The following is a 26,398-nucleotide window of genomic DNA, read 5'->3' as shown; positions in this document are numbered from 1 at the left end:
CATTTGGATACTCCTTTGCAATTTGGTGGAGTTTGCTACTGACGGCCTCCTCAGAACCCCGTGATGGGACTTTTTTAACTTGGTTTTCAGGCTTGAACTGATCATAGGAATACCACTTGGACACCGACGAGACATCTTTGATTGGAACATAAAGTGGCCTTATGTTGATTGGAATCTTCTTTTGGAGTTCCCATTCAGGCACGTCCTCATCTTCTTGTGCATCACCTTCTTCAGGAGGCACTCGTTGTTCATGTATCGGTTGTGCTTGTTGAGAAGACTGTGGCATCTCATGATGCACTTGCCTGGTACGAGCTGGAGAAGGTTGTGGCATCTCATCAGGCACATGCTCGATAGGAGGCGGGGAAGAATGTGGCATCTCAGGAATGCGGGGGTCACGAGACGGTGAAAATATCTCCCCGGCCTCAACAACTCGCTCGAAATTTGAGAGAGGGGGAGGCAGGCGAAGAAGCAGTCAATATAATGTCCCATTTGTGCCAAAGGATGAACTGCCCCATAACGTCTACGAGTAACACCAGCCCCTCGGGAGTTGCGTAGTCTATCCTCCACTGCATGAACTCGGGCTTCACTATATGCACCTCGACCCTAGTGTATTCCGACGGTATCTTATTATTGTGGTGTAAGCCACCAGGAGGATGTGCCACACCCGTTGCCACCTCCATCATAGTGTTCTGCCGGCCGCTGAGAAACACCAAGGTGCAACTAGTAGGTTCCCGTATGAGATCGACTGGGGTTGTGGCTGCAGTGGAACCTTGGCTGCTAGGAACTTTCGGAGGGCTGCCAACTAATGTCAGTTCTCCCGGCAGCGTCACTAATATACGTGGCTCCGTAGACATTCCTTGCTCCTCCAACGCCTTCGCAACTAGAGCCTTCACTTGGAGCTCAAGACTAGTCTCCCGGTCTCGGCCATGTTTCTTGTACATGTGCCTATCCTCTTCGAATCCTTACTTCCTAGGTCATCCTTTTCCCTAGCCCCCTGGTGCGGCCTGTGTGCTCCTTGTTTCCCAAGCCAAGGCTAAGCTCGTCCCTCTCTCTGGAAGGATTGAATGAGCCCGTCTCTTTGTCTTCAGCATATTTCAGTATCCTTGATACCGCCTCTTGGGTCTCCGGCTTATCAAACTTAAGATTACTGTCGGATGGTTCTGTACTCCTCGCATATATCCAGTTCCTTGAGCGTACCTTCAAGTTCGTCACATTGATATTCCCAGCAGTTGCGGCCTCTTCATCCATCTTCCTAAATTGCTCTTCCTTGGCATAGTAGCCACCGGGGCCTAGATGATGGTGGTGTTTGTTCCTCTTCACCAGCTCGGTGTTACGGGCACTGAGCTCCAATGCCTCCGCTGAAGTCTTCTGAGCCACGAGCTCCTCCCATTGACTAGGAGTTATTTTGCCAAACTCGTTGAAGGGAGTTAACCCCTTTTGGATATACTTCGTGTTGAGCTCCGACCTCCAACGTCGAAATTACTCTCCCATCATCCTGATAGCATTTTTTTTATCAATTCGTGCTTATCCTCTGGAAATCTAAAATTGACCATCAGATGCCTATCCCATAGTGCATTCTTTATGTTCTCTGGTACCTCTTTCCAGTTAGAGATTGCTGGGTTCAATTTATCTCTTACTAGGGCCCCGATCGCATTACGGAATCGTCCTCTTAATTCCTTCGGCTCAAGGATCTCCCCTGCTGGCCCAACCTCCGTTATCACATAGCAAGCCTTATCTGGATATAGATTTCCTTTTATATCCCCTCGTTTCCTCTTAGGCTTGGTAGTCGTGGTTGTGTCTTGAGTTTGTGGAGCAGAGGCATCGTTATCTGTCTCTGTGGTTGTTGCCTCTGCTCTCCTTTCCTCTACTTCGTCTTGTCCAGCGAGATGTCGCGGACGTCGACGTTGTCTTTTCAGAGTTTCAGGAGGGACCTGTATATAGGACAGGTCAAAGTGTTAGCAGGGGTAACACAAGCCAAAGCTTTAGCAAAATTTACATGCTAAGGCTTCTTCCCTACCTTCCTCGTTCGGGTCAAAATCCTTGTCCAAATCTTCCTCCGTTGGCCTCCTTCTTGCTTCAGGTGGGAAAGGATCCTCAGGACTTTCATATCCCTCTTCTGACTCATCATCCTCTTCTTCTTCGCCTTCAGTAGCCTCTCCTTCGGGGCCTTCCTCCTTGTCACACTCCTCCTGAGTAAGCATCACTTCTAGATCCTTTTCTACCTCGTTATCGAACTGTTCCTGAGTAAGCTGGTCCTCTAGTGCTTGCTCCTCAAGGGTTGGCTGCTCATCATGCTCGGGGCATCGAGCTGCACTGTCTGTTGTCCATGACATTATTTCGCGCTTTGTTCTAAAAGATGCAAGAAAGTGTGCTTTAGGTACGCGAGAAGGTATAAGAAATCAAAAAGGTCTATAAACCAAAGTAGTCCTATAAAACAACAATATAAAAACTGAGAAGTAGCAGTGGTAGAGGCCTCAGAAACATGTCAATCATCATCTGATCTTGAATTTGGAGCATCAAGGCATCATAACAGAGAAGAGAGGAGAAGGTAATGTAGGGGCGGCTGCTAATGATGCCAAGTTCCTCACAAGTTCTTGATCATCAGCTCATATTCCATATAATGTATGGACTTGGATAATTTCATCATCGGCAAAACAAAGAGGAGAGGAGAGGAGAGGAGAGGAGAGGAGAGGGGAGGGAGATTTGGCAAAAAAAACCAACAGCTGCTTAGCAAACATAGCGCAGCAGCTGATGGCAAAAGACCGGACAATGTGAAAACATAGTAAATCACTTACTGCTATAAGCAAAAGGCAGAAATTAGTAGTAGTAGGACAGTAGTAGAAGTAGTAGTAGGAGCAGCAGTAGTAGTAGAAGTAGTACTAGTAGTAGAAGCAGTAGTACTAGTAGTAGTAGTAGAAGTAGGAGGAGTATGAGTAAGAGGCCTTAGAAATATGTCAATAATCATTTGATCATGATCTTGGAGCATCAAGGCATCGTAACAAATAAGTGCATGAAGGTAAGGTAGATGATGCCTAGTTCCTCACAAGAATTTGATCATCAGCTCATTTCAGATATTATATGGAGATGACAATTTCATCATAGGCAAAAAGGAGAGGAGAGGAGAGGAGAGAGAGAGAGGAGAGGAGGCCAAAAAAAAGCAGCAGCTGCTTGCCAAAACAAATAGAGCAGCACGAGCTTGACAAAACAAATAGAGCAGCTGCTGCTGCCAAACATAGAGGAGAGGATAAGAAACTGAGTGGAGACGATAGAGCAGCTGCTGCTGCCATGCAGGAAGCCGATAGGCAAGTACTATCGGTAAGCCTGTAGGAAGCAAAAACAAATCGGCCTGTAGGAAGCCGACAAGTGTTAGTAGCCGATAGAAGCCATGCTGAGGCCAATAGGCAAGCAAATGATGCTTGATGATGTAAATTCTGATAGATATATTTCCATGTACAGTACAGAAGATTGATTTACTTAAACCTCAAAGATAAGCCAAGTAATTATGCAAATTACCAATAATTATGCAAATAGGTTAGCAAGGCTTTGATCAATACATCTGTAAAAACTTGTGATAGCAGTGTGGAACTGACATTGGCATCTGCTAATGACATTTCCTCTTCAATTTAGTGCTATTAATTAATCATTCTAGGTGCAGTCTAAAAACATGGAAATATATGTGATTGGTAATTGATTTTACTTCCATGTCTCATTCTTTTAACCAGCAAAAAATAATGAAGTCAATTTAATCTGATAGTACCATCCAAGAGCCACATGCACAAGCTAACAGTTTGTCTAGGTTCAGGTTTTCAGTATGTCTCAATTAGGTGGCAATATGTAACCAACTGCAGCTTACCAGTTACTCGAGGCGAGTCAAGAAACTAGCTACAGGTCGTCACAACAATAGACCATTATTTGGAATTTGAAATTCTAGAGCACAATACAACCAACACATCAGGTAGATCACAGCATCAGGTAGTTCACATTCAGAAAATAGCACTGAAATTGAAACTGAAATGAGCACTAAAACTGAACTGAAATGAGCACTGAAAATTAACTAAAATGAGCACCGAAACTTAACTGAAATGAGCACTGACACTTAGCTGAAATGACCACTATCCTGTTTTTAGAAATTTAATAGTACTGACACAACACTACAGACACTTAGCATAGTTACTTTCAGTACCAATGCATGAATATACTTACTAGTGCCCTGTAATGCAGTTCAGAAAACAACACTAGGTAATGCATGAATAGACTAGTACCAATGCAGTTTCACTTCACACTATATAATGCATGAATAGACTATTACCAAAACAGCAATCCAGTTCCCACTAGGTAGTGCCGCAGTTCAAAACTAAGTGTAACTGAAACAATCACTCCATCAAAACTAATTATAATTCCATCAGCAATAGATGCTACAAATAATAAAGGCGTGAATTTCAGTCATACTAGTAAAAGATACAATCAATGTTTCCAAATTCTGTATTGGCAAGTTCTGTAGTGGTTCCATGAGCAATAGCTGCTACAAATAATTTCAACAAATTCTGTGTGTCCAACAAGTATAATTTCTCTGTATGACACTATGACTATATCATCATCCCCAAATTAACAGGTGCAATACATCAGCACCATTGCCTACTAACAATGGCAAAGCCCTCTTCAGTACCTTACATGATCGACATAACTAATCCATCAATCCATCATCTGAAAACAAGTACCATCACTATGCGGAAAGTACCATCACTATCTAAGTACCATCAGTTTAGAACAAGTAATGCATAAATTGGCTATCAGGGAATGTCACTAAGTACCACATTGGTTTCTATTGATGAATATTAGCATATAATTTTCAGTGCCCTATAGCACATACCTAGAGAAGAAGCAGGAATGGAGAAGGGGATTGGCGTACCTAGAGGAGACGGAGGCCTTAGCGAGGGAGGTCGAGGACAGAGACGGGCGGCGGCGGCTCTCTTGGTCAGAGGAAGAACCCCGCGCGGTGAAGCTAGAACGGCGCGGTAGCGGGCCGAGAGACCTCAAGGACAGAGCCAAGGGAAGGAGGTCGCAGTGTCGGAGGTCAAGGTCAGAGATGGGGCGGCGGTGGGCCGGCCGGCCTTGGCCTCTCAAACCCTAGCCGCCATGGAGATGGGGCGGCACCGTCGTGGCCTAGGGATGTCGAGCTCCGGCCCGAGGGTGAGGAGATCGGGCGCCAGCGTCGGGGCGGTGGCTTCGCGGAGCGCGTCCGCGGTGGAAAGGTCAGGGAGGCGGCGGCGGCGAGAAGATTTGGCAGCCTGCCGGCGTCGGTGAAAAGAGTCGCGCCCAGGACTTAGCCAAACGTCAGGCCTGGGCGCGCGGCGGCATATATGCTCGGTGCGATTTGCAGGGGCGGCTTAAAACACCGACCGCCCCTACAAATCGATTTGTAGGGGCAGGTTCCTGAGTAAGCCGCCCTACAAATATTTTTCAATTTATTTTAATTAATAATTTTGTAATTTATATATAAAGAACACAATGAAAATTTATATAATATTTTTTTAATTATTCTATATATAAATACTTTCATGATATATATACAGATATAATTATATATTTTGTTCTTTACAAAAAGAATATTTTAAAATTTTAAAATTTAAAATTTAAAACAACTAAAATAATTCCATCTCCACTAAATGAGCTTAAATGAAAATTTTGTAAACATCAAAGTTGTAGAACTAATCAAGATGTACAACTTTTAATTTGGTCATCTTTTTATTTGACTAAATTTGGACAGTTCAAATTTTGAATTTCAATAAATATCAACTTCAAATTAGATTTTGAAACCTTAAATGATTTCAACTACAAAAGTCATAATAAAAGTTGTTGAACTCATCACTATCTACAACTTTTATTTTGATCATTTCTTCTTGTGATAAAGTATTAGTAAACATTGTTCACAAATCCACATATCACTCATAGTTTCATAAACTATGAGAGACATGTTGATTTGTGAACAATATTTACTATCATTTTGTCAGATGAAGAAATAACCAAAATAAAAGTTTTAGATCTTGATGAGTTATATAACTTTGGTATTCATCACATTTCCTGATCCAGCCGCCCCTACAAATATTTTCTATTTTTTATATCACAAAAACACAAAGTAATATGAAATTTTGTAGTAATAAAGTGGATGTTCAAATAGAGTCATCTGGATGTTGCAAAGGGTAGTCTCACACACATGCATAAAATGTAGTCTCATACACATACAAAAATATGTAGTCTTACACACGTACATAAATATATAGTCTCACACGCATGCATAAATAAAGTCTTACAAACACACACTTACACAAACACTCCACGTTCAACAACTAGCTAGCCCGCTGTAACGACTTTCCCTTCGACACCTTTTCGTTCCCATGGCATTATGTCTTTGGGGAGGATTCTTTTCCACAACACTGATCTTCTTAGGAAAGTCTGTGAATAGCGGCATCTCATCGTACTTATTGTAAGCTTCAACATCATCCACGCCATCAACTCCAATAATGTGTTGTTTCCCGGAGGCAACCACGTGCTTTGTCTTCTTCTTCGTGGGGAGGTTACTTTGTGGGTCAGACATATAGAAAACTTGTGCGACACGTGAAGCGAGCACCCAAGGGTCATCTTGGTAGCCTAGATTCTCGAGGTCTAGGACTCTCAATCCGATCTCGTTCAGTTGGTGTTGTTTGATCCAGCGGCATCGAAACATGGCCACCGTTATATCCCTTCCATAGTCAAGTTCCCATATCTCTTCAATGATGCCAAAGTATTGGATCTTTCGCCCTAATCCATCGAGAGCCTCTATTCGAACGCCGCTGTTTTGGTTCACATATTTACTATCCTTTCCGTGGGTATAGTACGTGTACCCATTGATGTCATAAGCATTCCAAGATGTCACTTGTCTCGATGGACCCTCCGTCAACCTACTGATGGTAATAGAGTCTATGGTTTCTTCAGGCGGTATGTTTTGGTCCTTCAACCATGTAGTTAGTCGTTGCTTGTGCTGTTTCATGACCCAATCATCCGAACGGACCATTTCTCTCCGACATAATGATAGCCAAGTGTTCATCAATATACGGTTGCATCAGTTGTGTACTCTGCAAGACACTGTAATGCGCCCGACTCACCTCTTTGTAATCATGGTCGATGAACACTTTTCTACCACTGGTGCCCTTCCTAGCTAGCCTACCCTTGTGACGAGAATCGGGTTTACCAATCCCTTTCTGTACTTTTAGGTACTCTTGACAGCACTCGACGACTTCTTCAGTACTGTAACCCTCTATCATGGAGCCCTCTGGGTATGCTTGATTATGCACGTATCGACTTAAAACCGACATGAACCGCTCATATGACCACATTTCATGCAAGTAGCAAGGGCCAAGCGCCTGTATCTGATGAACCATGTGAATCATGAGATGTGGCATTATATCAAAAAAAGCATGAGGTAAACACATCTCCAGTTGGTTTTGTGTCTCCACCACAAATTCATGTAGGTCACTCAGCTCTTCCTTGCCGAATCGTCTTCTGTGAGATCTTCGAAAAGAAGTAGCACATGCGGGTGATGGCCATTTTTAAGAACTCTGGCTTTATAGCCCTGATTGCAATAGGTAGAAACACTGTCAGCATCACATGGCAATCGTGAGCCTTGCAGTGTGTTATTGACAAGTCCTTCATCGACACTAGCTTCTTCACATTTGCTGAAAACCCAATCCGGAACTTTATCCCCCTCAGGAAAGTGCATATAGCTCTCTTCTCGTCTGGTGTTAGGTTGAAGCACGCCGCGGGCAGAGTGTATTTCCATTAGCCTCAGGTACCGGGTGAAGCTAGTGGCATCACGTTTAGCTGCACCATGTCTTTCCGTGCTTTCAGACCATCCTTTGACTTGCATGTGTCCATCAAGGTAGCAATGAGACTCTCAAAGACATTCTTCTGCACGTGCATAGCATCAATGGCATGGGGGACCTCCAAGTCTGGCCAATAAGGCAGATACTGAAATAAGATCGATTGTTTCTTGAAAGGTACGCCTTCGACAGCAGGTGTGCTTCTATCTCTGTTCGTCCCATCCGGATTCTTCTTTCCATAGACGACGCGTATGTTTTTCACCATTCTGTACACATGTTCTCCGTTATGACGTCTCTCCGGAGGGGGTTCAATCTCCGGGGCGTTGTCATAAAATCTAAAGAACAATTTGCTACGGTACTTGTGACTTGTCTTTAAGAAGCGTCGGTTCCTTAGGTAAACTATCTTCTTGGATGCATCCAGGTACACCCATATAGTACCATCCAAGCAAACCAAGCATCCCGTCTTCTCTTTGATCTGTCTAGACAAAGCAAATAGCACGGGGTAATCATTGATAGTAACAAATATTATTGCTCTACATATGAAGTCCTCCTTTCGGAATGCATCGTACATCTGCTCCCCATGCCTCCATAGCCTCTCCATTTCTTGCATCAAGGGCTCGAGGAACACGTCTATATCAATGCCTGGTTGTTTAGGGCCAGAAATAAGAATAGTGAGGAGAAGGTACTTTCTCTTCTGACACAACCATGTTGGAATGTTGTACATGGTCAAGATCACTGGCCATGCGCTGTGGTTGCTCATCCTCTCATTGAAGGGATTCAGTTCCATCGGTGCTCAGGCCAAACCGTACATTCCTTGGGTCATCGCTGAATTCTTTGTGCTTCTCATCAAACCTTTGCCACTGACTACAATCAGCCGGGTGTGTAATCTTATCATTATCCACCTTGCGCTCATCATCCCACCATGTCATGAGTGCGGCTTCTTTAGGGTTTAGGAACATACGTCTCAAGCGGTCGGTCACTGGCAGGTACCACATTACCAGGGCAGGAATTCTTCTCTGCTTTGCATCGTTGCCTAATGGAGTGTCCTCTAGGGGCTGAGATTCTTGTACCACCTTTTTTGTACCCTTCTTATTCCTCTTTTTCCCCGTGGATGGTTCGTCCCCACCATAAAGGTCATTGTTCTTGTACCGGCTGGCCCCACACTGGGGACATTTATCCAATGACTTGAACGTTTCACCACGAAAAAGTATACAGTGGTTGGGGCATGCATGTATTTTTTCAACCCCCATTGTCAATGGACTTATGACCTTCTTCGCTTGGTACGTGTTGACGGGAACTGAGTTTGGTTGTGGCAGCACCCATGACAGGAGATGCAATAGATCATTGAAACTACAGTCTGACCAGCCGTACTTAGCCTTCAGGATGAGCAGCTCAAGCACGAAACGTAGTAATGTCCAATGTGTCGGACAGCCCTTTTCAACACCATACACAGTCTCCTTCGATGCTTTTGTCACTCTTTCCTAAATTTTCTAGACCTTTCGGGCTATTTAGTAAAATCTCTGGTCCAAGGGTTCGAATCATAGTCATCTAAATCATCTTCAACTCCGACACGTGCTCCACCATCATTATTGGCACCACATTCGTCGTTACCATCCCAACCACCAGCATCACCACCTTGTTCATTGCCAAACTCAAAATCCATTCAGTGCATCAAGCTCTGCTGAATATTGGGACTAGGGATTCTATGGTTTCGTCGTCGTATTCCTCCTCATCCTCGTCGTTAACAATAACCGTTTCACCATGATGAATCCACACTGTGTAGTCCTCAACAAATCCTCGCATAATCAAATGTGATCTGATGATAGTCACATCTGTCCATGCTATACGGTTCTTGCAATCTTTACAGGGGCAAATAATTGTATCCTTATTCTCTTTCAATGTCGTTGCATGCTTCGTTGCGGCTTCAATAAATTTATCCACCTCTTCACGGAAACCTGCTTGAAACCTTAACGAACCATACATCCAAGAGTTCCTGTACTCCATCTTTTACAACAACAAAACAAACATTAAAGGACTACTTATTCAGATATATATAAAAATGAATCAAAGTAATAATTATTTGAGAATAATTGTATATACCTCAGATATATATGAATATAAATCTAATATAATTACATGAAGCATACAAACACACCATGGTAGAGAAAAATTAATTAATGGCCCATTTATCCATAAATAATTAAAATACATATTTATTGATTACAATAAACAATTTCAAAGACAACAATTAGCAATAATTATACTTTACCCAATATCTTTCATACAAACCCTAGTCCAATTTTATCAAACATAAATTTACAAAAACGAAAATTAATAAAAAAATCAAACCCTAGATCTAGATCACATGCACATGAAACATCCATAAAACTAACTAATGGTTCACTAAAATCAAGAAACATGGACCAAATAAGGGTATGATCTTGTTCCCCTCCCTAATTTACCCTAGTACATTTACAAGTTGGGTCTAATTTGCTCATAAATAGCTCAAGCATCATAGAAGAGAGAGAGAAAACAAAACTCTAATTACTCACTAACCAACCATTAAAACTTCAAAAAAAGTTTGGAATATCATTTTCTTACCTTCTACAACCTCTCCACCAAAGGATTTGAGACCAAAACCTTCCCCCCTTAGTAGAGCAATTTTTGGGAGGTGCCCAAGGTCTCCCCACCTTTTTTTCACGGGTTGGAGTGAGTGACCCGATGAGGAAGAAGGAGCTGCATCTGTTTTATATGGAGGGCATTTGTAGGGGTGGCTGGTGCAAATCGGTGCTATAAATACGGGGCCATTTGTAGGGGCGGCTCAATCACCAGCCGCCCCTACAAATACCATTTCCAGGGGCGGCTGGTGATTGAGCCGCCCCTACAAATCAGACCCCATTTGTAGGGACGGCTCGTAACACTAGCCGCCCCTGCTGTTCCGTTTGTAGGGGCGGCTGGTGTCTGAGCACCCTAGTACGTTACTGTAGGGACGGCTCCATCATCAGCCACCCCTAAAAAAAATCGAACCGTTCCTAAAAAAATCGTTTTCTACGTAGTGTCGGTAGAGCTAGTAGGTGCATGCGTGCTATAGGTAACGCTGATGATAGATTCAGATATGGACGTGTGCACTAGCAACTAGTTTAGTCACCGTACGTAGGAGGGAGGGCCGGGTGTGGTGTGTGGCTGCTAGCGGGAGAAATTAGAAATTTTGCACCACTCAGCTACGCGGATCTAGTCATCGGACAACAAGTGGTCCCTGAATTTTAGTTGTTTCGATTTGAACACTCCACCCGCTAGGATACACAGTAAGCTGCTGTGAACAAGGACTCGGTTCCCAATTGGGTTGCAGCTTTTAATTTTTGCAGAGAAAATGTAAATAATTTTTTTGTCTAGAAAATGTCTAGTATATATATGCCAATATGCCATGTCGTTTCTTCTACCGGGCACGGGCAGCACCGTACGTACCCCGGCCGAGCCTAAGCTTGTTGGGCTGGGAAAGCTGAGACGGATGCAATTGACGAGCTGAAATGGGGAGGAGGGCATCGTCGGTCTCAAAATGTACATTGATTGAATCGAATTACCAGATAAACGTGTCCGTACTTGCAGTAACAGAGACCGATGTCTCAAAACTTAGCAACAACCAAACAAAAAGAGCCAGGAGAGCTCTGGAGTTCAACAGTCGAACATATCCTGGAATTATTATTACATGTCTGAAACACACCTTTTGTTCAATCGTGCATATGAATTAATGTAACTGCTGAAACCGTTCGAGCATTGTGCAGCGCAAAAGCCGCAAACACGACAGGCACGCGCTCGGCAGCACGGGGGAACGTGGTACCATGACTTGACCGCGTTCCACTCTCGAGGTGATGAGACATGCATATGAACAAGACCTATCTTGCTCACACAATCTGCTTAACATGGTGGCAAAAATGAAGCAGACGGCACACAGGAACACGACGATGGCCGCTACCTGTGGAAGCATCAGCAGGTGGGTGCTTTGGGGTGGCGTGGATCAGAACGATCACGGAAGCTGTGACGATATGATCCCATATACTATATGGGAGCTGCCACTCTTCTTCAGGCCATGTTTTTACCTTGGCCACATCTCAACGAAGGCACCTTTAATTAGCCTGCATATGCAAAAGGTGGACAAAACCAGGAACATGTCGATCAAACTCATAATCTCACTGTCATATGCATGGTGCATATATATCAATATGTACGAAGGGAAACATGCAATGGAGTTTGAGCTTCTATATATATATATGATGCCTTTCCCTTGAAAGAAGGGGAAAGCTAAATCTCAAACACTCAAACCATTATGAACATCTTCTAGTACCAGAAAGTGTGTGTGTGTGTGTGTGTGTGTGTGTGTGTGTGTGTGTGTGTGTGTGTGTGTGTGTATATAATGTCTAACCATGCAGTATGAACTTGTACACCTTGAAGTATCTGGATCACCCAAATAACACGTGGTTTTCACTATTCAAGTCCAAACCATACGCTGGCCTTTTAGGAAGAACTTGTTATTATCCAACATTCATGCAATGCAAAAGCTAGCTTAGGAAGTCTCCCCCTCCTTAATTATCATATTATCATTTGGGAGATCTAGAAGGAGAGAAACGCAAAGGGTTTTTGCTAAGCGAGAATCAAGCCCTCTGTCACTTCTTGCACAGATAAAACGGAAGCGGCAACCGGTAAAACGGGCGCAAAAAACCTTAGTAATTTTGTTGGCTTTCGGTTTTGTCCCTACCTCTTTTCGTTTCTTTTTTGCCCTTTCTAAGAGCAACTCTAAAAGACTCTTTATATCCTTCATAATAGTTAGGAATAGAGATTTTGGTGAAAAAATACTCTCCAACAGCTTATTTAATTGGTTATCCAAATATAGCCTTCATCTATTCAGGATTTCTCGCAAGTCAAAGATGGAGAGCGAGGTTAACTCTTTAGAGTGTACACAAGATATAAAAAAGCTGTCGAAGAGCTGAAAGATTAGAAAGAATTTTTTTATTCAAATGGCTCTCAAAATGATGATTTAGAGTGTGAGTTTTAAAAAGTCTCTCGGATATCCTCTAATATAGTTGTACCTTTCTCTGCTATATCAATGAAATAGGCACTTTCTTGTGCCCGTTCATTCAAAAAAAGCTAGCTAGCTTATAGTGCAGCTATATAATCATGGAAATATACAACTATATAACTTTATATAGTAACTTTTTCCTCCTGTCATATAAAAATTGCCTTTTCTAATATACTTTTGCAGTAAGATCATATCCTACTATTCTGCTAAAAAAGATAATTATTGTCAATCTCTTTAATTAATTAGTATGTGGGTATTTAATTATTTGTAATTTGTAAAAATAAGAATGCTCATCGAGATCATTGTAAATTAAAAGTAAGTATTTGCCACTAATACATAATGAAAAGCATGATAAACTAAACTCTGATTAATCATATCAGGCTGCCTGATGAATGATATTTGACTATGCACAATAGACAATAGTGGTTGATACGTGGTACTACCTATGTCTTTTTGAAGAGAATGATAGAACTAAAAAAGTCTTAAGTTCATTCTTTGACCATCAATTTGTCTCCTATAATACATCATCAACTATAACAAAATAAATGTGTATCTGTTGAATATGAATGTATCAGTACAACTTTTGTACATTAAATACGCATAATTGAGTTTCTTGATTCCTAATATGCCCGAACAGATGGGTGCAATATTTAATTACATGCAACAGTGTACTCAACTTTTTAATATTTGGAATCAGAGGGGGTCTATATATAAGACATTTATTAACTTATTTTTTCTCAAATTTGCAACAATGCCCTTCATCTGACCACTTGAAAATAGATTGATTGCACAATAATAAACACCATCAAGTTCATAACGATTCAATTCATCACTTTTGCATCCTCGGACCCTCGCTGTATACGTTTATTTGTTTTCATTGCCTCGCCCAACTGGAAGAATGGCCAAAAGGAGGAGGGAAGTAGACACCAAAACTTTGTATTACAATAAAACGGTAGTTCTAACTCATAGCACAAGGAATGCACAGTTCTTTGTCTACTTATCACACCCGTCTATATGTAGACTTATATATATATCCCAACATCTAGCACTGAAAGCATATATACTTCACCAAATTTGAGATTATTTCACTTTTAGTTGTGCCAAAACTTCTCTGCCTGAAAATAAATGGTGGAATCATCTATGCTACAATATAGATTTTAACTCTATGATCATGCTAAGGAATGATATATTATATTTTAACACATGTTGATGCACATTATTTGCCATCTCTGACTGGCACCTTCAGGAATTAATTTGCCACTCCATACACATGGATCAGGGTGCCACGCCAATGAGTAGCGTGAATCCTATATTATGTTTTTAAAGTGTCATATCCTGAACTACTCTAGGAAAATAACTTACAATTAAGCAGCACCATCTGGATGCTTCACTTATCATATGTTGTCACTCATGATTAAAACACTGTCAAAGTATGATGCATCAAGTTGAAACTCCTAAGTTACTGCAGCTAAATCGGTAACACTACTTGATATGCAGCTAAATAGCGGTGCAACTTGACAAGTAGCTAGATGCTACTATTGGTAATTGTTACCATATATAGTTTAGAAATGGTTACTGGCTAGCATCCTGCGAGCAGTCTCTAGAGTCTAGACTCCAGTCGCATATGTGGATCCATGGCCATATACCTTAATTGTGTGATGATGCAGAGGCATGCAAATCGATGCAGTTTGTTGTGAGGTTATGATCACTTGATCAGTGATTAGTCCAAAAATTGTTTTGATGTCCTGTAGCCCTGGTCTCATTGAATCCAGTATGCGCCCTCTGTCTAGCGTGCCACCATCTGCACAGCAAGTGTTTGTTTTAGTAGGGACATAAAAAACAAGAGAAATCAAAACCATCTCTTTGTTGGGATGAGAAAAAATATCAAAAAGGGACAGAAATTGATAATTTACGCAAGACCGGCAGCATTATTTTGTATAACAATCACAGCTTAACTACTCGTTCCCCCGGTTCTCTCTCAGCTCAGGAGTCAGGACATATTCAGATCTGATGAAAATTGAGGACATGAGTGCACATGAACGTCCAATGAAGGGACAATTTGTGGGCATTATATTCACAGGGATATTGGAAATACAACCCTAAGGAGAACTTTAATTGCAATCATTTAGCCACTCGGAAACTGACAGCATGCCATATATGCAAGTATCATGTCTTGTAACATATATCGAAAGCACATATTCTCAAAAAGTACATATACACTTCGTGAGCCCAAGCGCTAGAACTATTAACACAACAGATCGAGGGGAATACACACGCATCGTCGATTTATCTCGCTGCGGATGTAGCCGGTCAGCTACCGCCTACTGGAAGAATCCCTTGAGCACTTCCTCGGCGCGAGCCGCAGCGCGCCCGAGGCGGTCAGAGCCGCTGAGCGTGAGGAACCCAAGGGCCGCGCCTATGGCGAACAGGCCGTATCCAGCCAGGACATGCTCCGGATTATCCGCACGGTTGAGCACGGTCCCGTGGAGCACCACGGAGCCTCCCCAGGCGAAGAAGAAGGCCGAAGCCTGGATGCGGCCGTCCTTAAGCTCGAGCAGCTCCCGCAGGGCCGCGACTGAGGCCTCCCCCTGCTGGCCCCCAGCAGCGGCGGGGCGGGGTTCTTCGCGGATCACAAGCGTCGTCGGCATCTCCATCGATCGATCGAGGTAGCTTTGCGGCCGCGGCGGCGACGGCTGGTTTCGCCTCGGGTCGGGTGGATGGTTCTAGGCCTACTAGGGTTTCGGTTCCTCTCACTTGTACACTGACCCCTCTTGTAGAGGAGTGAGCTGGGGGTGGGGCCTGGCTGCCTGGCCGCCTGGCAGTGGCAGCGGGGTGGCTCCGGTCCGGCCGCGGCGTGAACGGCATGTTCGTGGGCTTGGGCTTCCCGCCTTCCCCACAGTTGGAGCAATGTCATGGGCCTGAGATATTACACGGGCCTTCATCTTCTTTTTGTTTAAGATGTTCACAGGCTTTCTAGGTGTGCTGTACCTTTCGACTTTGAAAGCCTCTCCCTCCCATGTCCCATCTGTGTAGCCTCAGCACGACCGGCCGCACCTACCGTTGACCAACAAGTAGATCTGCGCATCTTGTGCTAGCATGGCAAGGAAAACAGAAGTTAATTCTGATTTATGCACGCGGTATTTGTGATGATTTGTGCTATGATCTGTCTATCTATGCTTCTCCCTCTTCATCCTCTTTTTTATGAGATTAATTGAAAGATCAATTCCTGAACAACTGTATATGGATCCTATACGATCGACATGCATCAAACCATCAGTCTCTGCATATTTTCAGACCGAAGCATGCAAAGTAGAATAAACAGCACGCCGTGCAGGCACGGCCAGATAGACGGATCGGAGCTTAATTCTAGAGGACCCCTCACGCATCTTCTCATACATATATAGAGGTAGCAGGCATATCATCATGCACAGGTGACACACCTTGCATGGATTAGGCAAACATGAAATAAAAGGTAGCAAAGCGTGTGAAAATATAGTGAAGTTTCATTCCAGGGGGTGAAAAAAGAATCTCCCGAAAAAGAATCCAAGAGGGGATGGGAAAAAGAAGAACACGCTGCAACACAGTGAATAAGTTTCTCATCAGCAACGAACAAAAGACAAGAGCGACGTACATGTACATGTAGATGCCGAGCATGATCACGATACGAATCATCATAGCGGACGGCGGCGCGGCGGCAGAGCACGGGCCGCCGGCGTGTTGACCTGATGAGGGGATCGGCCAGCGGAGCTAGCTAGGTAGGAGAAGCATGGTGGGTGGTGGCCATGGACATGAATGGTAGCCAGCGCTCTCTTATATTACTAGATCAGAAACATGGACCAGAGTTTAAATATCATCAAGTCGCCTGTCGCCGTCAACAGAAGGCGTGGCGGCTAGAAAATAATTTCGCATAGACCAACCATCTTGCAGATCTCGCTCGCTCGTGACCAAGCGCATAGGGAGGGGCGTATATATACACGGAGGTATATATACACTACTCCAGAACAAGCGCTGCTGTGGAATACGATTGAACACCCCACGCCAGAATAGTGTAGTGACTGCCCAGCCAATAGGGAGGGGCGTGTTCCCCCAAAAAAAAATAGGGAGGGGCGTGGTCGCAAACTAGGATGGACTTTAATTTCCACACAGGCCTGTTCTCCTGCTAACGCCTGACTGACTGAACCTCACCCAGTCTGGATTGATCGATCGGGCCGGCGAAACTGAGGCCTATGTTCAAATCATGGGACCTGCTGGACTGAAGAAAGCACCAGCGTCCGGCCCAACATATATATATACACACTATATGGTACAGCCCATTTAACATTAACACGCACAGGGAACAGCAATTTGATCACTCACGCAGACGCAGTCACGCTGACCAAATACTAATACCCGAAGTTTCAAAAAAAAAATACTAGTACCCGAACAAACATACATGCTTCGAAAGGGAAACGACGAAAGTAAATAATGGGTATCTAGATCATCCCATCCTTATTGACCAACATAATAAAGAACGTACACGTACGTACCACCACCGCCTCTTCACTTGCGCGCATGCAACATAATAAAGCTAGTTCCATGGGATAAAGAAGCGCCTGATGACGGCGCCGGCGTTGGCAATGGCAGCGCCGGCCAAACGATCAGCTTGTGGGAACCGACCTGCCACTGGCACCAAAGAAAGGAGGCACACGCCCAGCATCCAGGTGACGAGAGCGAGGAAGACCCACGCGGCGTCAGCGTCGGTTGAGGTTGAGACGGCGGCGGCTGCTCCTAGCAGCATCAGCGCGCGTGCGGCGTCGAGGAGGTGGTCGCGGTGGCCTGCCTGTGCTTGGACGACGACGGCGCGATTAGGCAGCAACTCTCCTTGGTTGGCCATTCGTGCGGGCCTGCGGACGGTGCTGGAGCCTGGGGCTGAAGAGGGGTGTGTGGTGGGTGGGTGTGCGGGGCTGAAGAGGGGCGTGCGCTTCTTTTATAATGGGAAGGACCGGATCGAACAGCGAAGTGTGCGCGGCGGACCGGATCGAACAGTGAAGTAGGAATCATGTGGGGTCCTAGAAAACGATGTCGTCCATGAGGTGTGTACAAGGCTGGTAGGAGTAGGGACATTCCTAAAAGCGCGTCTGTCTGCCCTGCCCATGAGAGCGAAAGGAAGGAGCGTATCGGCGGATGTCCCTTTGTGCGCAAAGTAGCGTGGCGCAAAGTAGGCAAATTAAAGGTGCAATTTAAAGGATCACGACGCATATCTTAATATTATTAACTGAAGGTTCACATTAATCTAACTGAAGGTTCACATTAATCCTAAAAAGAGGGTGTGCGCTGCCGAATGCGTGGCTTCTTTTATAATGGGAAGGAGCCTGGGGCTGAACTAAGCAATCATGTGGGGTGTACAAGGACCTCTCTCTCTCTCATCAGTTGAGTCATCACTCTCTCTCATCTCTCTCCGTGTCCCCGTGTGTGTCTTTCGCAATCGTTTGTTTTGTTTGTGTAGAGAGAGAGAGAGTGTAGAGAGAGAGAAAAAGGAGGGCACACAACTGCCGAGAGAGTGTAGAGAGAGAGAGAGTGTAGAGAGAGAGAGAGAAAAAGGAGGGCACACAACTGCCGAGAGAGTGTAGAGAGAGAGAGAAAAAAAGGAGGGCACACAACTGCCGTGGAATATGATGGAGGGGAAGGGCAGTCCACTGCCAATAAATGTCTAGTGGGCCAGCCAATAGGGAGGGGGCGGCTTTGGTAATCAGAGTTGGTTTCCCTGTATGTATCCGGATCCGTTGGCATCCTCGAGGCCAACGTGACCTCTGCATCATCTACATAAGTGCATACAAATTTCGCTAAAGTTCAGCTGGAATTATCTCGCTCGTTCACAATTCACAAAGCTTTATATTATCTAAAACAAATCCAATAGGGAGGGGGCGGGCGTCTCACGCTCGTTGGGCCTTGTCCTAAAGCATGTCCAAGCGGCAGCAGATAAGGTTTTCACGCTTTCCCGGAGTAGTCCCAGTCACACGGCCGCCGTCATCTTATGATGCTTACACCATATCATCATCTTTTTTACTACTACCAACTAATGATCAAGATGCCTATTTTTCACCTTGCTAAGATTGCCTGCAAGTTGAATAAAAAAAAAAGATTGCCTGCAAGTACATAATTAATGTGAAACCCAGTTACCCGGGACATCCACAAATATATTTCTAGCTAGCTATCTCCAGCCTCTTTACATGTTGTTGTCTTTCAATTTGCATGTGATCCTAATCATATACTCCATATGTAGTTATGAGCTTCATAACAGTTAGATACTCCCTCTGTCCCTAGATGAAACAATAGATTATTTCTAGCAAGTTTAGGATAAATTAGCAAACAAGATAAAAGATCTTACTACCCCCTTATTAAGCTTCTTAACTTCAATTTCATTCATCACTTACCGAGAAGTTAGAGCAATGATTTTTGTTGTTTCCACCTTGCATAGATGAGCCAAAAATAAAGGTGCAATGTAAAGGATCACGACGCATATCTTAATATTATTAACCGAAGGCCTTTCACATTAATCCTCAAAAGAGGGTGCCCAATGAACAACGAGAAAATGGCAAACAGCGGGACCCAACGTACCTTTTTCACCTAGTGGGGCCCACTCCGAGGTCCAAGAGGGGTACAAGGACCTCTCTCTCATCAGTTGAGTCATCACTCTCTCTCCGTGTCTCCGTCTGTGTCTTTCCCAATCGTTTGTTTTGTTTGTATATAGAGAGAGAGAGAGAAAGGAGGGCACACAAGCTGCTGTGGAATATGATGGAGGGGAAGGGCAGTCCACCGCCAGAAAATGTCTAGTGTTGTGACTGGCCAGCCAATAGGGAGGGGGGGCGTCTCACGCTCGTTGGGCCTTGTCTGCTCGGCAAATTTGGATGGGCCTTAAGTTACACAGGCCTGTTCTCCTGCTAACGTCTGGCCGGGCCTCACCTAGCCTGGACTGATTGGGCCGCGGAAACAGAGGCTTATGTTCCTTAAAATTATGGGACCTGGTAGAGTGAGGAAGCACCGGCCCAACATATACTATAGTGGTAATGGCACAGCCCGTTTAACATTAATTAACATGCACGCACAACAACCTGATCACTCACGCAAAGTTTACATATACATACATTATTACACAGCGAACATAATACATTCTTCGGAGGAGAGCGAGCTTGGAGAGAGACGGACAAAGTACCCAGGAAGGCAGGAATAACAAAGAAAAATAAATAATGCGTATGTAGATCCTTATCGAGCAACATAATAATAAAGCACACTAAAACGTGGGTATCACCACCGCCTGCTCACTGCCCATGCGCACAACATGATAAAGCTAGGTCCATGCGATGAAGAAGCGCCTCAAGACGACACTACTACATATAGGTTTTGTAGGGGTGGCTCATGGGCATTTGTAGGTGCGGTTTGACCCGCCGCTTTTACCAAAGCGTGGCTACAAATCGTCGATTTGTAGGGGCAACCCTGTATATCAGCAGGTGCAAAGTGTGCACCTGTTCTGGGCCTCCAAATTTCTAGGGCCACCAAATTTAGTACACATATAGTCCATCAGCCCATCAGCCCATAAAACTTGGCAGGCCATCGGACTCCTTCTTCCCCATAGTCCATAGCCCATACGTAGTTACGTACGCATATAGGCCTGGAAAGTGGAAGTCGGTGTTGGATTTATTATGGGCTAGGCCCATTTATATATCTAATAAATCAATAACTCTATGGCTTGTAATTGTGTGTATTATTATTTGTACCGGATTGGAAGTTAAAAGGACGTTGACTCAACTTAAATGATTGGAATGGATCCTTCTAATTTGAGAGGTTGAGAAACGGACAAGGGCGTGCCACACGCGCGCGCGCGCGCCGCCGCCGCCGCCGGCCGGGCCGGGCTCGGGCGTGGCAGGCGGGCGTGGTGTGTGGTGTGTTAATTTTTAGCACCCACACGACCTGACGCTTGATCTCCCTGAGTCTCTTGGTCTTCCCGGCGCATGCCTCCGTGGCTTCTCGGCTTCCCTGGCTATTCTTCCAACTCCAGTTAAAAAGAGAGAACACATTCAAACTAGTTCAGTTGTTCGATAGCTTTCCTCATCTCGTAACTCTGCGCGCACGGAGGAGCGAGAGGGCAGGTGCCTTCCGAAGCCCTTGTCGTTCGGGACCTTGCACGGGGGATCGGCAATTAGGTTTTTGGGGAGCGTCTACACGACTGCCCAAGAGTCTTCGTCTTCTTCCCGATCACCGGCGTCTTCTTCGTCGAGGTATTCTCTTCGGATTCTCCTACAGCATGTCGACTTCGGAATCACGGACGGGAGGGTATGATCGTTTCATCCTCTCTCAGTTTGTTCCCTATGTTCAGTTTTACCAGTTTGTTTCTGTCAAATATATGCTCCATATATGTGCTTTATCGTTACAGTCATGTTGCTTCATATGTAGCCTTATGCTTGTTGAAAATCTGAGATGTATATCATGCCAGTTTCTCTCTGTTATGATTTATGAATCAAGTTCACATGTTTCTGTTTTTTATATGTTTCACATGATACATGATCTAGCATGTATTTTCACCATGGAGATAATCGATATCATGATTTCAATGATTAATATTTCTTTACATGTCATCATCATGCTGTTAAATTATGGAATTAAAATGACATGGAAATTGCCTATTAATCTAACAATCCAAAAACCTAATTATAGGCATTTTTCTATCAGAGGTTTTGCTGCTGTGTTAAAGCCTGATCCTTTTGATGGTAAAACTTCTTGGTTTGGAAAGCTAAGATGGAATTGTGGCTCACTGCAATGTCATGTTATCACATCTCTGATGGCAAACCTGCTAACTTGCCTCCTGAGGATGAGGCTAAGTTTAAGGCTGATGACAACCTCTTTCGAGGTGCAGTGATTAGCGCACTTGATCCAAAATTCCAGAAAAGCTATATCATCCTTCCTACAGGGAAAGAGCTGTGGGATGCACTTGTGGGAAAGTTTGGAGTTACCGATGCTGGTAGCGAGCTGTATCTCATGGAGCAGCTGTATGACTACAAGATGGTTGAGAACCGATCTGTAGTGGAACAGGCTCATGAGATTCAGGCACTAGCTAAGGAACTTGAGCTCTTTCCATGTGTCTTACCTGACAAGTTTGTGGCTGGCGGTATAATCGCCAAGTTACCACCTTCTTGGAAGGACTTTGCTACCTCACTCAAACATAAGAGACAGGAGTTCAATGTTGAAGAGCTCATTGGTACTCTTGATGTTGAGGAGAGAGCGAGAGCAAAAGACAATGGAAAGAGTGTTGAGACCTCTACTGCTAATGTGGTACAGAAGAGAAACTCTGGATTCCGCAAGTATAAAAAGAAGAAAAACCAGAACAAGCAAGAGAACACAACTAAGCCTGTTCAAACAGCACAGTTTAAAAAGAAGAACAACAACAAGAGAGATGGAGGCTGCTTTGTTTGTGGCAGTGAACAGCACTGGGCAAGTGAGTGTCCTGAGCGCAAGTTCAAGCAGGAAAAGAAATCAGCAAATGTTGTCACTACTGATACTGGAGAAGGAGCAACTGGGTATGGTAATTCTTTACCATTTGTTCTTTCAGTATGTAATTCACCTGAGTGGTGGATGGATAGTGGTGCAAATATTCATGTGTGTGCTGATGTTTCTCTGTTTTCTTCCTACCAGGTCGAGAGGTCTGGCGCCTTGTTGATGGGAAATGGGTCGCGTGCTCATGTTCTTGGTGTTGGTACGGTCATTCTGAAGTTTACTTCGGGAAAGACGGTGCCATTGAAGAGCGTGCAGCATGTGCCCTCCATCAAGAAGAATCTTGTTAGTGCGTCTATGCTATGTCGAGATGGCTACAAAATTGTTCTAGAGTCGAATAAATGTGTTGTGTCGAAACATGGTTCCTTCGTTGGTAAAGGATATGATTGCGGAGGCTTGTTCCGCTTATCAATGCATGATGTGTGTAATAAAATGGTGAATTGTGTTAATATTTCTGATGAGTCGGATTTATGGCATTCACGTTTCTGTCATGCAAGTTTTGGCTGTCTTATGCGGTTAGCAAATCTAAATTTAATTCCTAAATTCAATTTGGTCAAAAAGTCTAAGTGCCATGTATGTGTTGAATCAAAACAACCCCGCAAGCCTCACAAGGCCTGCTGAGGCGAGGAATTTAGCACCTCTAGAACTTGTCCATTCTGATTTGTGCAAAATGAATGGAATTTTGACTAAAGGCAATAAAAGATACTTCATCACTGTTTATAGATGACTCCACCAGGTTTTGCTATGTGTATCTCTTAAAAACAAAAGATGAAGCGTTTAATTATTTTAAGACCTATAAAGCTGAAGTTGAGAACCAACTTGAGAGGAAAATAAAGCGGTTAAGGTCCGATAGAGGTGGAGAATATTTCTCTAATGTCTTCGATGAGTTTTGTGTGGAACATGGTATTGTTCATGAGAGGACACCGCCATTCTCACCACAATCCAATGGGATTGCTTGAAAGGAAAAACCGCACTCTAACAGAGTTAGTGAATGCCATGTTGAGTACAGCGGGATTATCCAAGGAATGGTGGGGTGAGGCGATTTTGACAGCATGTCATGTCCTGAACAGAGTTCCAACAAAGAATAAAGAGATCACACCATTTGAGGAATGGGAAAAGAGAAGATTAAATCTCTCATATTTGCGCACTTGGGGTTGCTTGGCTAAAGTAAACGTGCCAATCAACAAAAAGCGTAAACTTGGGCCTAAAACTGTTGATTGTATTTTCCTTGGTTATGCATTTCACAGCGTTGGTTATAGGTTCTTAATTATAAAATCTGAAGTTCCTGATATGTATGTTGATACAATCATGGAATCTAGAGACGCTACATTCTTTAGAATGAATTTCCAATGAAGAATACACCTAGTGAAACAAGTCATGAGACTATAATTCCCCATGAACATGAACTGTCTATTCCAACAGATCATGCTGAAGATTCTCATGTGCACATCCCTGAGGAAGATGACACTATAGTCACTCGAAAGAGCAAGAGACAGAGGGTTGCAAAATCCTTTGGTGATGACTATTTAGTGTACCTTGTGGAAGACATACCAACCACCATTAGAGAGGCATATTCTTCTCCTGATGCTGACTTGTGGAAGGAAGCAGTAAGGAGTGAGATGGATTCTATTATGTCTAATGGAACTTAGGGAGGTCGTTGACCGTCCTTATGGTTGTCAACCTATAGGTTGCAAATGGATTTTCAAGAAAAAGCTTAGGCCTGATGGTACAATTGAGAGGTACAAGGCAAGGCTTGTGGCCAAAGGATATACCCAAAAAGAGGGTGAAGATTTCTTTGACACCTATTCACCAGTTGCTCGATTGACTACAATTCGCACCTTAATTGCCGTGGCTGCCTCTTATGGTCTTATCATTCATCAGATGGATGTTAAGACAGCTTTCCTGAATGGAGAGTTAGAAGAGGAGATCTATATGGATCAGCCAGAAGGGTTCATTGCGGATGGTCAAGAGAACAAGGTGTGCAGGTTGTTAAAATCATTATATGGCCTAAAACAAGCACCTAAGCAATGGCATGAAAGGTTTGATAATACTTTAACATCTAATGGTTTCTCTGTGAATGAAGCTGACACGTGTGTGTATTATCGATATGGTGGGGGTGAAGCTGTTATGCTGTGCCTATATGTTGATGACATCCTGATCTTTGGATCAAATCTCAATGTGATTATGGAAGTAAAGAAACTTATGTCGAGCAATTTTGAAATGAAAGATTTGGGAGAAGCTAATGTTATTTTAAACATCAAGCTTATTAGAGAAGGTGATGGTGGGGTAACTCTGTTACAGTCCCACTATGTGGAAAAGGTATTAAGTCGCTTTGGTTTTAGTGACTGTGATCCTGCTCCCATGCCTTATGATCCTAGCGTGCTATTGAGGAAAAATCGAAGAATAGCAAGGGATCAACTGACATACTCCCAGATCATTGGCTCACTCATGTACCTTGCGAGTGCGACAAGGCCTGACATCTCATATGCTTGTGAGCAAGCTGAGCCGGTTTGTGTCAAACCCGGGAGATGATCACTGGCGTGCTCTTGAGAGAGTGCTGCATTATCTGAAAGGTACTATGACTTATGGTATTCATTATACTAGGACATCCAAAAGTGCTGGAAGGCTATTGTGATGCCAACTGGATTTCTGATGCTGATGAAGCTATATGCCACGAGCGGATATGTGTTTCTGCTTGCAGGTGGCGCTGTTTCCTGGAAGTCTTGCAAGCAGACTATCTTAACGAAGTCTACAATGGAAGCAGAACTCACTGCATTGGACACTGCTGGAGCTGAGGCCGAGTGGCTTCAGTGATTTCCTGTTGGATTTACCGGTAGTTGAAAAACCGATACCGGCTATTTCAATGAACTGTGACAACCAGACTATGATTACAAAGGTCAACAGTTCCAGGAATAACATGAAGTCCACAAGGCATGTTAAAAGAAGATTAAAGACTGTCAGAAAGTTGAAAACCTCCGGAGTTATAACGTTGGACTATGTCCACACGTCGAATAATCTGGCAGATCAATTCACTAAGGGACTGTCACGAAATGTGATAGAAAGTGCATCGAGAGAGATGGGTATGAGACCCACGTGAAAGTCTACTGTAGTGGTAACCTGCTCTATGTGATCGGAGATCCCATGAAGTAGAGTGGTGAAACAAGCTATAAGTAGATTGAGAGGAAAGTTCCCTATGAACCTATCTCTGATGCATATCTTTCTTTCTATAAGGCAGGATGGTGTTTACCTTAATGTATTTCGAGAGTCTTATAAAGATGAGATGTTGTCCTACAGAACATCTTTTGAGAAGTACACCTATATGAGTCAGACTGCTGGTCACAGTCTATGGGCCCTGGGTTATCCCTAAACACTCATGAAAGGCATAGAAGTGTGACTTATATGCTTCAAACAACGGGGATGCTTGTTGCAACCTAGTACCAGCAAAGGACTTGAGTGAATCTCACCTCACACAAAACTGTCAATTCAAGGCATAGTCCATTGTTCAGTTGTGACTGAGTGAAACTCTTGTTCTAGGTGGATGTTCAACTTAACAGTCTCCATCGAAACACTGGTATATCAAAGAATTGTGATTCTAGAACTATACAGTTACAAACCCTAGAGTTTGGTGGGGATTGTTGGATTTATTATGGGCTAGGCCCATTTATATATCTAATAAATCAATAACTCTATGGCTTGTAATTGTGTGTATTATTATTTGTACCGGATTGGAAGTTAAAAGGACGTTGACTCAACTTAAATGATTGGAATGGATCCTTCTAATTTGAGAGGTTGAGAAACGGACAAGGGCGTGCCACACACGCGCGCGCGCGCCGCCGCCGCCGCCGCCTCCGGTCGGGCCGGGCTCGGGCTCGGGCCGGGGTGAGGCAGGCAGGCGGGCGTGGTGTGTGGTGTGTTAATTTTTAGCACCCACATGACCTGATGC

At 43.9% G+C, this 26,398-nt stretch overlaps 1 protein-coding gene and 1 long non-coding RNA gene across 2 annotated transcripts; both read right to left on the bottom strand.

Annotated features, from left to right (window-relative positions):
• Nucleotides 1–11,527: 11,527 nt before the first annotated feature.
• LOC136519986 (uncharacterized) lies at nt 11,528–16,872 on the bottom strand. The gene is made up of 3 exons (XR_010775096.1): nt 16,562–16,872; nt 14,577–14,731; nt 11,528–11,989 (listed from the first exon to the last, which is right to left on the bottom strand). It is a non-coding gene; the product is annotated as an uncharacterized lncRNA (long non-coding RNA).
• LOC136519984 (uncharacterized) lies at nt 14,948–15,584 on the bottom strand. Its single transcript, XM_066513386.1, has one exon. The coding sequence runs from the start codon at nt 15,582–15,584 to the stop codon at nt 15,252–15,254; it is 333 nt and encodes a 110-aa protein (XP_066369483.1). The 3' UTR covers nt 14,948–15,251.
• Nucleotides 16,873–26,398: the final 9,526 nt, after the last annotated feature.

This window comes from Miscanthus floridulus, chromosome 18, assembly GCF_019320115.1.
Source record: "Miscanthus floridulus cultivar M001 chromosome 18, ASM1932011v1, whole genome shotgun sequence".
Classification (NCBI taxonomy): Eukaryota; Viridiplantae; Streptophyta; class Magnoliopsida; order Poales; family Poaceae; genus Miscanthus; species Miscanthus floridulus.
The sequence above is the reverse complement of the archived record's forward strand: the minus strand, read 5'-3'. Positions and strand labels throughout refer to the sequence as shown.